The sequence below is a fragment of the Lethenteron reissneri genome, unplaced genomic scaffold (genome assembly GCF_015708825.2).
Source record: "Lethenteron reissneri isolate LAM-NWPU_2019-01 unplaced genomic scaffold, ASM1570882v1 scaffold_1316, whole genome shotgun sequence".
NCBI classification, from domain to species: domain Eukaryota; kingdom Metazoa; phylum Chordata; class Hyperoartia; order Petromyzontiformes; family Petromyzontidae; genus Lethenteron; species Lethenteron reissneri.
The window spans coordinates 48,966-66,808 of record NW_026891021.1 but is presented as its reverse complement, the minus strand read 5'-3'; the positions used below and the strand labels follow the sequence as shown (position 1 = coordinate 66,808).

Below are 17,843 nucleotides of genomic sequence, written 5' to 3'. Positions count from 1 at the left end.
GGTGGCTGGGCTGAGACCACCAACTCACTACTCTTGAGAACCCAGTTTCAGCACGGGCAGTTGCCAGGGTTTTTAATCCAGGATCTCAGCAGTGCCAGCTAAAAGCTCTGACCTGTGACCATATACAGTAATGCCCCAGTTTGCATCGGGGATGCGTTCCTGAAAGGTGCGACAACGAATATCAAAGAGACGTCAATCAACGCAATTTATAGGGTAGGTGGTGGAGGCGAAGGCTGAGAGGCGACATAACGAGAAAGGATGGACGATGTTGTGTCAGCGACGTGTGGGGTTGAGGCGACGAAAATTGGTTGTGATGTTAATAAAGCGACGACTTATTTGAAAAACGACGTTAAAGGGGGTAACGTAAATCGGGGTATGACTGTACTTATTATTCAGTGTGCTGCATTATTGTGAGAAAATATCTTGTTTGAGATTGGATAGTACGTCCAGTTTTATGTCCTTTAATTCGGTCCATTAGAGATATTATTAGCCTGCTTTTCATCAGGCGAATAATAATACACAAAATCGAATAATTACTTGTTTAAACACCGACATGCCAATTACTGCAAGGAGACACAAACCATGTTGTTTTACATTGTATGTTACTGATTAGTGATTGCGCATTGCAAGGTGCTCAATTCTTACATTTTCATTATTGCATTGTATTGGGCCTGACATTGGGCCTTCACAAATCTACACTGACCAGTGTGGTGAAGTATGGTTAAAATAACCCTCATGACTGAAAGGCTTGAGGAGGCCTTCATTTAGAAGTGGATTCTACACAGTAAAGCATTTTTTTTATATATAATACAGGGTGCTTAAAAAAATGTTAACACTTCTGAGAATTTGCAACAACACCACAAGAAATGTGCCTCCGGGCTCTGGAGACCACCTGCATAAGATTCCAGGTATGCGTTGATAATGATGGCGAACAAGGGGAGATTCTTAGACTTTTTGAAGCTATTAACATACATTTGTTTATTTTACCAATAAAAACCATAGTCCCATAAAAGTGTTACATAATTTTTGAAGCACCCTGTATATCGTTTTCACAACTGGCCGAGTGGGTAGTATGGAGTTGATATTGGCAGATTGAACCCCATCTCATTTGTAATTCTGGGGGGCAGTATTCAAAGGATTCCTATCAGCTGTGACGTGGGTCGTTTCTCACAACTAAATCTTGCACACACTTTCTATACGGACCAAAACTCAGCAACTTTGATGCCGAAGACAACATGAAGCGCTGGAAGAATGCGAAGAAGAGAAAGTACATTTGCTCGTAATCACGCTCTGCCTTTGAATAAAGTACATTTGCTCGTAATCACGGCTCTGCATTTGAATAAAGTATGTGATTCTTGTGCGGAAATGCGGAAATCATATATTCATTGCAATCAGTAGCTCAAAGCCCTGCGTGATGTTGGGCCTTGCATATATCCTTTCCAATAGAACGCATTAACGTGTTGTTAAAAGCGCGCGGTCACAGGAGTAGTCTTTCCACCGTTTGCGGTTGACATTAGCAGAAATGCGGGAAAAATTGAACCCTCCTTCCGCATTTTCCATGCCGAAATCGCAACCCTGATCCGTACCCGGCCGCACCAGGGTCGCAAACGGCTACCCGTACCTGGCTGGGTACGGGTAGCCGGCTATCGGGTAGGGTACGGGTATCGGGTACCCGGTTGCGACCTCTGGTTGCGGGGGATCTGTGTGCCTATGAGGAAGTGTTTCTGCATGCGGCAAAGACTAATTCCATGCCGTTCTGGCTGACCATTCACGGTGACAGCAACGCACAGCGTTGCCACGTCTTACACGTTTTGTTTGGGGGGGTTTTATTATCCCGAAAAAGTTCGCTTAATTTTCCGACCATACGCATATTTTTCACCGTTACTGAAAAAATATCACTATAAATGAACACCGCTTGTGCGGATTGAATGCAACAACAATTCACAGCGTAACCAGTGAGAAGGTTCGATTGAAAAAAGAACCTATCCTTGACTGCATTCGGTCCCCACGTGTCACTGTCACGGACCGCAGGATTTGCACATTTATTTTTTCTACCAAATAAGGCCCACTGAGTCATGTCGGTTTTTTAACAGAAGCGACCTGGCCAAAAGTGATAGCTCAACAAAGCAGCCTATGTGTAAGTTTATAGCAGCCAAATACTCTGAACGCAAGTTGATTCTAAATGTAGAGGTAAACACCGGATGACCCGGAGACAAATCCACACGACCATGGGGAGAACACGCAAACTCCAAATATACAATAAGCGCCAGGGTCGGGATCGAACCCACGACCTCCTGTATACCAGGCGAGGTAGTTAACATCTCCTAGCCACCGTGATGATGATGAGAGAGAGACACGCAAACTCCAAATATACAGCAGCAGGCGTCAGGGTCGGGATCGAACCCACGACCTCCTGTATACCAGACGAGGTAGTTAACAATCTCCTCGCCACCGTGATGATGATGAGAGAGAGACACGCAAACTCCAAATATACAGCAGCAGGCGTCAGGGTCGGGATTGAACCCATGACCTCCTGCACACCAGGCGAGGTAGTCAACATCTCCTAGCCACTGCAGCAACCCAATCTCAATGTGCATCAAGGGCTCTTGTATGGTGCCATTAAAAAACAAAACAGCATTCTTATTCTTATTAACCAGCGCTTACAATAGAGTCAAGAGTTAGTTTGCAAGGTTCAAGTTCATTGATTAGGTATAGCCCTGTGAGCCATTCGGCTCTTGAAGGTGGTTACTGTGTTATTACTGTACGGTAATAATACAGTAACAGAGCTGATCGACCCTCGGGGATCGATACACACACGAGGGGGTGGGTGGTGAGGCTGGCCAGCGACTTGTGGCTTCCTTGTGGCTAAACTCGCGCCATGGGAATGTGGAATTTCCACGTGCTTCTCGACGCTTCTCTGAGGTTGAAATTTTATTGTTTTAAACCGATATTATTGGGACATTAGCGACTAAGTTTTTTGCAACAGAAACTTCTTCTATTATTTCCCTTCTACGTGACTTTACCGAAAGAACCAAGAATGTGAATCCCTGCAGTCACGAAAGCTTTAAATCAAAACAACCACAACACAAGATGGCAGATATTTGTCACGATGTTATATTTAAACAATCTAACAGCACAACCACCACCACCACAACAACAACACAACAACCACAACACAGCCATATGATGGCAGATATTTGTCACGATGTTAATATTTAAACAATCTAACAACACCACAACAACAACAACAAGATGGCAGATATTTGTCATGCAAGTCTTTACTTACTTCGTGTTTAACTGCAGTGTTCGTTACTGGGCTGCAACGCCACCCACTCACAACAACAACAGCAGCAGCAACAACACAACAACAACACCATGGACAAGCTCACACGAGAGTGGGGGAGAACTTAGCAACAGCAGCAGCAGCAACAACAACAACACAACATGGACACTCGCGAATTGAATTGTCAATTGATATTTGAGCCCAGCCACTTACTGCCACCCAGTGGCTTCTCCTAAGCGCTGCTGTTGGAGTGCAAGATGACAAATCTGACCACAGCCTGGGGCACAATGGCCCATCATCATCATAAGCCCTTAATAAGCATGGCCGTTGACCCTAGCCATTGACCGAGCAACCCAACGTTCCTACCAGCTCCCTCCGCAGGACGATGTGTTCATACACTAACATCTATACGCAAGACGACTTTTGGGGGTAACTAACAGCTATTGTGTCCACGTCTTTTCTCAGAAAACCATCACAGACGAAATCAATGGCAACAGGGATTTCTCGCTAACGTCCCCTACTGGTGGAAGAGCCTCCGTCCCAGTGAACTCCAGAGTGTGTTTGGCCTCCTCTTCGCTGATCAGAGGAGTTTAAAGAGTTGGGCGTATTCACACTTTACCCCCCACCCACCCACCTCACCCTCCCGCTAGACTGCGGCGTACACATAACATGATAACCACTGGCTGGACAGATTTAAGAAACTTGCCCAATCATTAAACTGTCGATATTCAGTAACCTCTGGTCGTCACGTCCAAGTGTGACACCATCAATTCGTGGGTTTAATGGAATGTGCCCCCCGTTAAATACCCGCGCAGCGACCCCCATCACCACCACCACCCCCACTCTGTATATTTGGAGTTTGCGCGTCTCTCTTTCTCCGAGTTGTCCCATAGATTTTTCTCCGGGTCGTCCGGTTTTCCCCTCTACATTTAGAAACACGCGTTGAGAGTATTTGGCTGCTATAGATATCCACACGATAGGCCACTTCGTTGAGCTATCATTTGTGGCCAGATTGCTTCTGAAAAAAGCGCTATATAGCTTAGTGGGCCTTACCAGTGAAATAACAAAGAGTTTAGTTAAAGAGTTAATAGCATTTGACCAACCTACCCCACACCTGTCAAACATTCTGGACAAAGTGGTCGTACCCACACATTACCCCACCACACGTGACCTTGTACTTGAACCACTGTGATGAATCCATGAATATTGGTTGGGCAGATGATGTGGGACTGAAGTAGCATGCTCACATTGAATCTGCTTTGCTGGGAGATCGAATGGAACCAGCGACCTGGAGGAGTCCAGCATGCCAATTGTTACACCGCAGACACGTCTTCGGTGTTTGATGAGGGGCGGCGCTTGACTCGATGTGAATACAAATTAACCTTCAAAGTTCTGCTCGGCAGAATTACTTCAAACTCACCATGACTTTGGTGTTGTGTGTGTGTGTGACCTCCTGCCGGCGGGCGTTCGACACTTCACGTGGCCTTAAGGTGCACATGGCCTGGCACAAGCGTCGTGGTGACGTCACCGCCACTTAGTGGCGAATGGCGGTTGTTGTTGTGTGTGTGCGCGTGTGTGTGAAACACCTGCCCGGGCATTTTGTACCATCGGGCACTCCACCCCCACAACTCCCAATCGGTGATGGGGCAGTTGTGGAGAGAGTGGAGAGTTTCCCATACCTGGGCAGTGTGCTCATGACCGGCTCCGGTTTCACAGCAGAGATCTCACTCCAAATCAGTCGAGCGGCATTATCTTTTCGTTGGTTGTGTAACGCTGATGTTCCATTGAACGGGTCCACGTTTCACAAGTGTAATGAAAGGGTTATGTTGACATGACAAAGTGACACCAGCTGGCCTGGAAAGAGTTTCACGGCTACAGCCACAGGGGTAACAGCCAATCGGGGAAGGAGGCGTATCTGGGGCAAATGTAACAGGAGGGGCTCGCCGAGATGCTCCGGGAACCTGCTGGAACGTTCCACGAGAGGGCGTGGCCGGAGGCGGGGCTTAGCCTGGGGGGATATAAGGAGGAGCGGACACATGGCTCGGGGCGGGTGAGGGGTCCTGGGTCCTGGCTGTGTCGCTGTTCACCCACATTGCTCTCCATCGTCCAGCCACGTGGAAGATCTCCTGCGTTGGTTCCATCGCTGTCATCGTCACGCCGCCAGCCAGCGGCGGAGACGAGTGAGGGCGAGGGGACCTCGCCGAGTGATCGGCTGTGTGTGTAGCCAGTGGAGGTGTTATTGCCTCGAGTTGTATTCAGTGAAGAGGAAGAACCAGTGCTGGCCTGTGTTGTGCTCAGTGTGAGAAATAAAGAAGTACCCTCTATACGACGTGTCGTGGAAGTCGCTCATTACACAAGCAGAGAGAAGGGAGGGGGCATGACCGTGGCCGAGAAGACCCGAAGCTTCCACAAGGATTGATAGACCAGGCAGGTTCCACGCGGCAGCGTTACAAAGGCGAATAAAATGCCACCCAACTGATTCAGAGCGAGATTTCCGCTTTCAAATGCCTGAGTCCATGGCTCCATCTCGGGAGTGGCCGTTCCTCTGGGACACGTTTCAGATTGGATGAAGACTCTCAAACAATCTGGTGGCCAATGGTGAACAAAAAATAACCTTCAACCGTTGCTGGCTTCTTTTTGGTGATGTGGCACTTTCAGTTGGAGCAACAGGAAAACAAAGTTTTACATCCTGAAGAGGCGAACAGACGCGGCGTTTTATTCATAAAGAAATAAGTAGACATTTCAATTGTGTGAAACCAACTATAACTAAAGGGCGGTGAACGCTCCAAATCAACCGTCACGTGACACAAACGTTGAGATTATTTCTGCGAGAATGAAGGAATGGAAATGCTGTGAAATTCAAAGTGTAAATGACACAGGGTGCACGCCGTGAAACAATGGCTAGGAGATGTTGACTACCTCGCCTGGTATACAGGAGGTCGTGGGTTTGATCCAGACTCTGATGATGCCTGCTGCTGCTGTATATTTTGAGTTTGCGTGTCTCTCATCATAGTGGCTAGGAGATGCTGACTACCTCGCGTAGTATACAGGAGTTTGTGGGATCGATTTTCACCCTGACGCCTGCTGCTGTATATTTGGAGTTTGCGTCTCTCTCTCTCTCCGTGCTCCAGTGGATTTTTCTAGGGGTCCTCCGGGTTTTCTCTCCAAAATCAACGTCACGCTTTTAGACTCTTTATTTGGGACCCCGGGGTTCTGCCACAAGGTTCAGTTCAGGGGCTCTCCGACAAAATCGTCCACCGCTGAATTGTCACGTGGCTGCTTGTTACTGCACCCCCCCTCCCCCTTTGCATTTTTCCAATTCTCACGACGGATTGAGTTGCAGGTGAAAAAACATTGTGCGCACAAAAATTCCAAATGTTTGTTTATCAAATTAGTTTTTTTTTTACCGAGAATCTTCAATGAAAATGTCAACGCAAAGGCAACGATTACCCACGCCCCGTGCAGCCTGAACAGACTGTCGGGGTGAGTGCTGCGACTCGCGCACCTATAGAGGCCGGCACTGTGGCACCACCCCTGACCGACCGCCTTTGTCTCCCCGGCGGTGATGTTCACCACAGACCGCAGCAGCAGGCACACTCATTTGGGGCAGAGTGGACGTACGGGAGGCCCAGCACCGCTCCGGGGGGGAGGGGTAAAGAGAGGGGCAGGCTGGGTGGTGGAGGGCTGGCGAAGTGTGTGGGATTGCCCAGCGAGGCAATCAGCTGTGACCTCTAAGCGGTGCTGGAAGTGAAGGCTCCCATCCTGCTGCTGCTGCTGCTGCTCCTCCATGAGTGGGTGGGTGAGCGTGTCTCTGTGTGTGAATCTATGGGTCTCTGTGTGCATCTACGGGTCTCTGTGTGAATCTATGGGTCTCTGTGTGTGAATCTATGGGTCTCTGTGTGTGAATCTATGGGTCTCTGTGTGCGTCTACGGGTCTCTGTGTGTGAATCTATGGGTCTCTGTGTGTGAATCTATGGGTCTCTGTGTGTGTCTACGGGTCTCTGTGTGTGAATCTACGGGTCTCTGTGTGTGAATCTATGGGTCTCTGTGTTAATCTATGGGTCTCTGTGTGTGAATCTATGGGTCTCTGTGTGCGTCTACGGGTCTCTGTGTGTGAATCTATGGGTCTCTGTGTGTTAATCTATGGGTCTCTGTGTGAATCTACGGGTCTCTGTGTGCGTCTACGGGTCTCTGTGTGTGAATCTATGGGTCTCTGTGTGTTAATCTATGGGTCTCTGTGTGCGTCTACGGGTCTCTGTGTGTGAATCTATGGGTCTCTGTGTGCATCTACGGGTCTCTGTGTGTGAATCTATGGGTCTCTGTGTGCATCTACGGGTCTCTGTGTGAATCTATGGGTCTCTATGAATCTACGGGTCTCTGTGTGAATCTATGGGTCTCTATGAATCTATGGGTCTCTGTGTGAATCTATGGGTCTCTATGAATCTATGGGTCTCTGTGTGCGTCTACGGGTCTCTGTGTATGAATCTGCCCTCACTAAAGTCTCCTCTACCAGCCTCCCCCTCTCCTGCCTCTGGCTCTCCTGCCAGGCCACTTATGCTCGATGGCCTTCAGCCCCGACATCGTTCGCGCTACGGACGTCTGTCTCGCGAACTCGTCTCTCGGCGCTCCTCTCCCCTCCTCCACGGCCTCCTCGCAAAACCCCTGCCACATTTGTCTCTCTCTCCTGTCTGCCATCGCTCTCGCCTCCGCCTCTCCAAACCGCCCCCCCCGGCCTGCCTCCCCCCCCCTCTTTCCGCCGCGTCCCTCGCCACGTCCATCGGTCTCAGCATCACCGGCATGACGACCCTCCTGGCTCCCTCTTGCTCCCACCTGGCCCTCTCGTCTGGAGGTTGCCTCTCATGCCCCCCTCTGCCCCCCTGTGCCCCCCTCTCCTGCCCGGCTCTTGCCAGGTTGTCCCGTCTCTCCTCATCTCTCACGCTCAGAGCTGCTCTCCCTGCAGCTGCTCCCCTCTGGGCGGCTCGGTCTGCACCGTAGCCTCTCCGCTCATCGTCAAGCCTGTTCCAAGTTGGCTCTCTGCCTTGGCCTCTTCTTCCCTCCGCTCCTCTCCCCCCTCTCTCCATGGGAGTTCCTGGCTTGTCGTGCCGGCGATGCAACGCGCACACCTGTACCACCAACACCTGTACCACCAACACCTGTACCACCAACACAACGATCGGCACTATCGCCACACGTTCGTATTTACGTGATCCAACCCAAAAAAACTCAATGATGGATATTTGTTGTGAAAACCTACGTTGAAAACGTAGGTTTTCGCGACCAATATGATCCATATTACAGGTTTTTGTAAACCCTTCACCACGCGACACAGCCAATTAGTAACAGGGTTGGTCACGTAAACAGAACTTGCCAATTCGTTACTAGTACAGCACTAGTCACACACACTGGGTGCGTAGCGAGTGAGGATAGTGAGGGTGGTGAGTGAATGAGTGCAGGTAGCGAGTGAGTGTAGTGAATGCGTGAGGGTAGTGACTGAGTCAGTGAGGTAGCGAGTGAGTGTGAAGAGTGAGAGCGAGAAAATCACTCACGCTGAGTCTTCCTCAACGTTGTTCTGAGGTTCTGGGGAGTCCAGGCAGAGTCCTGATGAGAGAGAGAGATACAGGATTCAACACTCCCTGGCTCACACCATACTCATTTCTCACGCTCGCTCCAAACACAAAGACCCCCTCTATCGCCTGAACAGACTGCTGGGGTCAAGTGGCGTTGATAGCGAGTAGCAGTAGCAACCTGGCACTGTGGCACACGAGGGGGTGGGTGGCCAGGGCTAGCGATGTTCACTACACTACACCGCTACGCCAGGTACGCATTTGAGGCTGAGTCGACCTAGGGGAGTCCCAGGACCGGTTCAGATAATCGTCACGTACACACACGTACAGTTTAACACGCGCACACACACAGTTTATTGAACACGTGCACACACACAGTTTAACACGTTCACACACACACAAACAAATCCCCAATGTCTGTGTTCACTTTAATTATTTTTTTCAAGTAGAAACTTCAACTGAAAATGTCAATGCAAACACAACTATCCCCCCCCCCCCCATGTAGACTGTACCAGGTTGTAGGGGCAAGTGGTGTTAGTAGCGAGTAGCAGCACCTATGCAGGCATTGCCCTCGGGGGGCAGGGTCAAGGGTCAGGCACGGGGTCAAAGTCAGTAGCAGGGTCAAGGTCACGAACAGGGTAATATTCTTGGTTCTTTCGGTAAAGCCACGTAGAATGGAAATAATAAAATAATGAAAATATTCAACAATAAATAGTCCGAAGTGAGGGTGAAGAAGGGGGGGGGCGGATGTGGAGGGGGGGCCGGATGTGGGGGAGGAGCCGAAGGTGAGGGGGGAGGGGCAGAAAGATGGCGTCTTTGCCACGTGCATCTGCTAAGGCGTCTCCTCCACTCGCTGCGTCTTCTCCCAGCTGATCGTCTCCTGCGCTCCAGCAGAGGTCTGACCCCACCACCCTCCTCCTGCTGCTCTCTCTCTCTCTCTCTGCGCTCTGTCTCCCACGCAGCCGCTGCCGTCTTTGTCTCTCCTTGCTGCTGTGGCTGTGTGTGTGTGTGTGAGCGAACGCCTGAACGGCTAGAGAAGCGATGGAGTGATGTGGAGCTGAGTGGATCAGCCTCTGTGGAGCAGGAGGAGGAGGCTCGTGAAGGACGCTGCTACTACTGGGCAGTTGGAGGTATACTCTTAGGTTTTTTGTCGGTAAAATCACGTAGGTAAAAATAAAAATTAATAATAAAAATAATATTAATAGAAATAACAATATTGCCTCTGATACAGTCTATAACAAAGATACAGTCTATAATGTAGACTGTACACACAGGTACAGTCTATAATGTAGGGTGACTGACTGAGTGGGTGGGTGAGTGGGTAGTGGGTGTGTGAGTGACTGGGTGGGTGAGTGACTGGGTGAGTTGGTGGGTGAGTGCCTGAGTGAGTGGGTGGGAGATTGAGTGAGTGAGGGGATGAGTGGCTGAGTTGGTGAGTGAGTGACAGTGAGTGGGTGGGTGAGTTGGGTGGGTGGATGAGTGGGTGAGTTGATGGGTGAGTGAGTGGGTGAGTGACTGTTACATGGTTAATAATATATTTCCAATGATTAGTTTGTACCCATCATCACGGTAAAAGATTTAACTACACATATTTGTACCATCTTATTTGACAGGTACTATTCTAATTTACCGAGTGTTGACATCTCCCGCGTTTAACATTCAGATAAGCCCCTCCCCCCCTCCCCCTTGTATTTAAGAGCTTGTCACTTGGAATTTGCCTCACTTGATACAGTCAATTTAGCTGTGACGGTCCCACCTGACGACGGAGACTTGGGTTGCCTCCTAAAAGTCGTGATTTATTATTTTATTTCCATGATAATTTTTTATAATTTATTAATATTTTTACCTACGTGACTTTACCGAAATAACCTAAGAGTATGAATCCTTGCAATCACGAAAGCTTCAAATCTAGAATCAGTTGGAGGCAGTCGCCCTCCAGCAACAACGGAGGGCAGAGGAGCGACGCTCACAACAACGAGCGGAGCGCCGGGCGTTTAAAGCGCAGCGAGTATTCACAGTAGGGGGCACAGTTGTTGCATCGGCCAGCCATCTGTCAGCCAACCCATGGTAGGTGCCTTGGGTTGACTGCCGAATGGCTGTTGTTGTTGTGTGAGCGTGTGGACACAACGCTGAGCGAACTCAACTTACGTTACCAAGGTTAGGTTCCAGAGGTACCGTTTGTAAGTCCAACTTGACTTCTGTCGATCCAAACGTGGTGTATGGCATGTACACCAAACACAGATGCAGATGCCACTGGTTCTTCACGTTCTGCAGATATAGATGCCACTGGTTCTTCACGTTCTGTAAATGTAGATGCCATTGGTTCTTCACGTTCTACAGACGTAGAATTCACTGGTTCTTCACGTTCTGCAGATGTAGATGCCACTGGTTCTTCACGTTCTGTACATGTAGATGCCACTGGTTCTTCACGTTCTGTAGATGTAGATGCCACTGGTTCTTCACGTTATGTAGATGTAGATGCCACTGGTTCTTCACGTTCTGTAAATGTAGATGCCATTGGTTCTTCATGTTCTGTAGATGTAGATGCCACTGGTTCTTCACCTTCTGCAGATGTAGATGCCACTGGTTCTTCACGTTCTGCAGATGTAGATGCCACCAGGGGCGGTTTCTTTATTAGGCCGATTGGGCGACGCACCACCAATCTCATTCAACCACAGAGTCACGCGAGCCGTCACTGTGCCTCTGGATATAGTCCAATCAGCGTCATGCTATGTTCTGTGGAGTACCGCCTCTTTTTGGGCGATTTCCCTCCAGCTGACAATCGCCCCGAGTGGTCCCATAGACTTACATTCAAAGATGTTTTTTTTCGAACGGGGGCGCTGCAATGCATTCTCTATGGCTTCAGGGAGGGCTCGCCCTAACGTGCTTACGTCATCATACGTGCTTACGTCATCATACGTAAGCACGTTTCATCCAACAATATAATTTGTCGCCACCTAGTGGAATCTTTAATAAAAGAAACTTGAGTGGTTTGTTTTAATAGTGAGTATAGAAACAAACAAGATGTATTGTAAGAGTCACTTTATTTTTCATTAATATTAAAGAAGTGAAGTTGCCTTTACATGCTTAAGCTGTTAATTTATCCATTGCATGGGTGGACCTTATCCTTATCAATCATCCAGACATTTGCCCCCCCTGAGAGATTTTGCAGGAGCCGCCACTGGATGCCACTGGTTCTTCACGTTCTGTAGATGTAGATGTCATTGGTTCTTCACGTTCTGTAGATGTAGATGCCATTGGTTCTTCACGTTCTGCAGATGTAGATGCCACTGGCTCTTCACGTTCTGTAAATGTAGATGCCATTGGTTCTTCACGTTGTGCAGATGTAGATGCCACTGGTTCTTCACGTTCTGCAGATGTAGATGCCACTGGTTCTTCACGTTGTGCAGATGTAGATGCCACTGGTTCTTCACGTTCTGTAGATGTAGATGCCATTGGTTCTTCACGTTCTGCAGATGTCGATGCCACTGGTTCTTCACGTTCTGTAAATGTAGATGCCATTGGTTCTTCACGTTCTGTAGATGTAGATGCCACTGGTTCTTCACGTTCTACAGATGTAGATGCCACTGGTTCTTCACGTTCTACATATGTAGATGCCACTGGTTCTTCACATTCTACAGATGTAGATGCCACTGGTTCTTCACGTTTTGTAGATGTAGATGCCACTGGTTCTTCACGTTCTGTAGATGTAGATGCCACTGGTTGTTTGCGTTCTGCAGATGTAGATGCCATTGGTTCTTCACGTTCTGCAGATGTAGATGCCACTGGTTCTTCACGTTCTGTAGATGTAGATGCCACTGGTTCTTTACGTTCTGTAGATGTAGATGCCACTGGTTCTTCACGTTTTATAGATGTGGATGCCACCACTGTCATCTATTGTGCGTGGAGGTTGAACTTACGACTCTCGTTCCAAACGGGCAACTGGACAAATGGGACAGGTTATTTGATCATCTCTCAAAGTCCTGAAGTTGAATGTTTCTAAGTGACGCTAGTTGCCCGTACAAACTCGAACGTTTCCCCGCAGCAGCGTCTTTGCATCTGAGTGGCGTTCACGATGAGCTGGGGCTACCTGACACAGCTGCTGGAGGAGGTTCACCGACACTCCACATTCCTGAGCAAGCTGTGGATCACCACCTTCCTCATCTTCCGCATCGTTCTCACGACGGTGGCCGGCGAGTCGATCTACTACGACGAGCAAGGCCGCTTCACGTGCAATACGGCGCAGCCCGGCTGCGAGAACGTTTGCTACGACAGCTTCGCGCCACTATCGCACGTCCGCTTCTGGGTGTTCCAGATCATCGCCGTCGCCACGCCCACCATCCTGTACCTCGGCTTCGCTGTGCATCGCATCACCAGGTACACACGTCCCCGGAGGGAGTGTTTCACAGCGGGGGGGGGGGGAATTTGGATTCTAGACACACGCAGACACACGCAGACACACGCACACACAGACACACGCAGACACACGCACACACAGACACACGCACGCGCACGCAGACACACACACAGACACACGCGGACACATGCACAGACACACACAGACACACGCAGACGGGGCCACACGCAGACACACACAGACACACGCAGACACACACAGACACACGCAGACACACACGCAGACACACACGCACACAGACACACGCAGACACACACAGACACACGCAGACACACACAGACACACGCAGACACACACAGACACATGCAGACACACGCAGACACACGCAGACACACACGCAGACACACACGCAGACACACACAGACACACGCAGACACACATAGACACACGCAGACACACACAGACACACGCAGACACACACAGACACACGCAGACACACACGCAGACACACACACAGACACACGCACACGGGGCCACACGCGCACAAAGACAAAAGTCCCCCGCGTAGTCTCCAAAGGCCGTCGGGATAAGTGCTTCTCGCGAGCGGCGCTTCAAAGCCCACGAGGGGGTCTGTGGCCAGAGCCACGCCGGCTGCGTTTGCCTCCCCGGTTGGCGAAGTTCTTGCACGTCGCACCAGGTGCTCACTTGACACTTCAAGCGTCTCTCAGAGGCGACGATCGGGAGTGGGATCCCGGACAGCCCCCGTGTCCGTCTCTGTTGGTCGTCGTGATGTCGCGTTTTGCAGCGAGCGAGCACTTTCACTCGCCCACGACGCTTCACACCGAGCGGTGGGACTTGAACGGCGCCGCCGCCGCCGCTCTCTGCCGTGGTCAGGATCGAGCTAAAGCGAGACCAACGGAACAAGCGGGCCAAGCGAGTCGACCGTGCGGTTGAATGCACGGAGGAGGTGGAGGTGGAGGAGGAGGAGGTGGAGGAGGAGGAGGAGGTGGATGTGGAGGAGGAGGAGGAGGAGGGTGAAGAAGAGAGCAAGCGGGAGCCTTGGCAACACAACGAGCGTTGGAGGATCAAGTCTGACGGGCTGATGGCGGCCTACACCCTCCAGCTGCTGGCGCGTACGTTGGCCGAGATGGGCTTCCTGGCAGGCCAGTACCTGCTCTACGGCTTTGAGGTGGCCCCACGCTTCGAGTGCGTCCGCCACCCCTGCCCACATCGCGTGGATTGCTTCGTGTCTCGCCCCACGGAGAAGACCATCTTCCTCCTGCTCATGTACGCCATCGCCGCCCTCAGCCTCCTGCTGGAGTTGTCCGAGATCTGCTACCTGGGGCTGGGCGCCTTCCACGACTTGCTGAGCGGGAGCAGGTGGGGGGAGGGGCACGCGGGGGGGGGGCACGCGGGGGGGGGGGGGCCCGCGGGGGGGGGGGGGCGCGAACGACGCCTTGTCGGAGGTTGATAATAGTTTTTTCACCGATGGGTTCATGCTTCAGCCACCGTCGTGTTGCAGAGCAAATGCACCGGTCTGTCTGCTGTCCGCCTGATGATGCTGGTTGTGATCACTGGACGAAGCGTCGTACTCAGATTGTAGATCGTTGAAACCTCATTTGCCAGTAAAAAATATGATAATTGGTTTTTTACCCTTCTGTCTGGCAACAAAACTGACACCTTTTTTACAAGGAGTCATGTTTGCATAGACCACAATACCTGCGGTCGGAATGCAAACAAAAAACACAACTCTGATAATGTATGCACTGTCCTTGAAGTCGATTGATCTACACCCGAGACAGCTTTCCTTAGAGCCTAGTCTCACATGGTGTTGAACCAGATGATGCCAAAAGGCGCACAACTCAAAGACAACGCACCATCAGAGTATGAGAGCTCGGGGTGAAGCATTTACACCATTGGAACCTCATTTGCCAGTAAAAAATATGATAATTGGTGTCAGTTTTGTTGCCAGATAGAAGGGTAAAAAACCAATGATCATATTTTTTACTGCCAAATGAGGTTCCAATGGTTGTCGGAGGTCGTCGGCTTCGGTGTTGGGTCGTGCGAGTGGCCGAAACGTCGTGAGAATTGTTTTATTATGTTTAATTTTTATTGCTTTATTACTTCCCTTCTACGTGACTTTACCAAAAATATCGTGACAAAATATAAGAATAGGTTTCAGCAGCTGCGTTAGCATGATAACGCCACACGGAAACCTCCCGCAAGGAATCATCTCACTGCATTGGCCACACACACGGTACGTGTGATGAACATGCAGAGAGATAAAACACGCTCTGGTAGTATATGACGATGATGACGATGACGACGATGAATTGACTTTGAAACTGATTGGTCCCCACCAGAGACCGCTTTGTCTAGAGGCTGGTGAGTCTCACCCCGAGCTGTGAAGGTGCTGGCAGTGAAAGTGTCCTCTCATCCAACAGCGTCAGTGAGACCAGCCTCTAGAGAAAGCGGCGCTCTCTGGTGGGGACCAATCAGTCACAAAGCGTCGTCGTCATTGACTACCAGAGCGTGGTCCTGTCGGCATGTTCACCACACGTACCGCATATGTGTGTGTGGTCGATGCAGGGAGATGATTCCTTGCAAAAGGTTTCTGTTCGGTGTGTGGGACAGATATGTAGTAGTGTAGTGTATAGTGTAGTGTATAGTAGTGTAGTGTATAGTGTAGTGTAGTAGTGTAGTGTATAGTGTAGTGTATTTGTTCACAGCTATCTATATAAATGTTATGTGTAGTGTATAGTGTTGTGTATAGTGTAGTGTATAGTGTAGTGTATAGTAGTGTATAGTAGTGTATAGTAGTGTATAGTAGTGTATAGTGTAGTGTATAGTAGTGTATAGTAGTGTATAGTGTAGTGTATAGTAGTGTATAGTGTAGTGTATAGTAGTGTATAGTGTAGTGTATAGTGTAGTGTATAGTAGTGTATAGTGTAGTGTGTTGCCAGCGATGTATATAGTGTTTTGTATAGTGTAGTGTATGTGTTCACAGCTGTCTATATAGATGTGTGTGTAGTGTATAGTGTAGTGTATAGTGTAGTGTATAGTGTAGTGTATGTGTTCACAGCTATCTATATAGATGTTGTGTATAGTGTAGTGTATAGTGTAGTGTAATGTGTTCACAGCTGTGTATATAGACGTGTGTGTGTGTGTGACGTAGGTCCGCGGAGGGCAAGCAGGCGGCCCTCACGACGCTGGAGGCTTCCCGGGTGAAGGTGGCCCAGGGCAGCCAGCGCGTGTCGCCGGTGCCCCCCCTCCCCGCCCCCCCCCCGGGGTACCACTCGCTGGTGGGCGCCGCCCCGGACGGGAACGGCGCCGGGTGAGTTTCACGAGGAGCGCTCACATCGCTCCTCACGCGTCACGGCGATAACTACTATCATTCATCATCGTCGTTGTCGAGGTTTTTGGGTTTAGATCGCATTAGCCACTATACACTGCACTGTACACTATACACTACTATACACTACACTACACTATACACTACACTATACTACACTATACACTACTATACACTACACTATACACTACACTACTATACACTACACTTTACACTACACTATACACTAGACACTACACTACACACTGCACTACACACTACACTACTATACACTACACTATACACTACACTATACACTACTTTACACTACACTATACACTACTATACACTACACTATACACTACACTACTATACACTACACTATACACTACACTATACACTAGACACTACACTACACACTGCACTACACACTACACTACTATACACTACACTATACACTACACTATACACTACACTACACACGCAATATAACCCAGACAAACCCTCTATCGTGTGCAGTGTATTCACATATTGTTGTCAATGAAAACTCTTGAAATTCAACTCGTTTTCTAGGGTGGCGGCTCCGGGCGAGCCGGCGCCCCCGGCAGCCCCGGCACCAGCACCAGCAGCAGTAGCAGCAGCAGGAGCAGCACCAGCAGCAGCAGCAGCGGCAGTGGTGGCGATGTCGCCGCGTGAATTGTGTCAGCTGCGTGAGGAGCTGCGGGAACTCCAGACGGAGTTGGGGCTGACGCTGAGGCCGCCCCCCCGCCGCCAGGAGGCCCCCGGACAGGCCGCTGGTGACGTCGCCGCTGGTGACGCCGCTGGTGACGCCGCTGGTGACGCCGCTGGTGACGTCGCCGCTGGTGACGCCGCTGGTGACGCCGCTGGTGACGCCGCTGGTGACGTCGCTGGTGACGTCGCCACCGCCGCCCCTCGCACGGTGTGGCTCTAGCGCCAGAGCCAGTTTCACTCTCCGCCCGCTACAACCCTCCCCCCCCCCCCCCCCCGATGCGCCGCCCCCGTTGTGATCGTCTTTTTTTTGTCGACGTTCTCTGTCGAGATTCAAGCGGCAGGCGGCCGCCACGCTGAGCCACGTGACGTGACGGGGAGGGGGGGGGTGGGGGGCACGTCGTTGACCCACGCGATGTGGGGGGGGGGGGGTGGGGGGCACGCCGTTGACCCACGCGACGGTGTGGGGGGGTGGGGGGGGGCAGCCCGGCACCCAGCCTCGTAGCTGGGGGGATTCAGCTCTGCTCTGGGTTTGTAACCCAGCGGAGCGTTGAGAGTTCAAGTCTCCTTAGAACGCGT

General features: G+C 50.4%; 1 protein-coding gene across 1 annotated transcript; it reads left to right on the top strand.

The window, feature by feature from the left end:
- The first annotated feature begins 9,609 nt into the window (after nt 1-9,609).
- Nucleotides 9,610-17,638, top strand: LOC133361977 (gap junction gamma-1 protein-like). Its single transcript, XM_061580953.1, has 6 exons — nt 9,610-9,743; nt 12,893-13,224; nt 14,099-14,584; nt 16,380-16,538; nt 17,311-17,475; nt 17,596-17,638. The coding sequence occupies exons 2-6, from the start codon at nt 12,923-12,925 to the stop codon at nt 17,636-17,638; spliced, it is 1,155 nt and encodes a 384-aa protein (XP_061436937.1). The 5' UTR covers nt 9,610-9,743; nt 12,893-12,922.
- The last annotated feature ends 205 nt before the right edge of the window (nt 17,639-17,843 follow it).

Coding starts and splice junctions, on each gene's coding strand:
- LOC133361977 (XM_061580953.1), top strand. CDS start 12,923: ATGAGCTGGGGCTACCTGACACAGCTGCTGGAGGAGGTTCACCGACAC. Junction 14,585..16,379: donor GACTTGCTGAGCGGGAGCAG/GTGGGGGGAGGG, acceptor TGTGTGACGTAG/GTCCGCGGAGGGCAAGCAGG. Junction 17,476..17,595: donor CCACCGCCGCCCCTCGCACG/GTGTGGCTCTAG, acceptor TTCTCTGTCGAG/ATTCAAGCGGCAGGCGGCCG.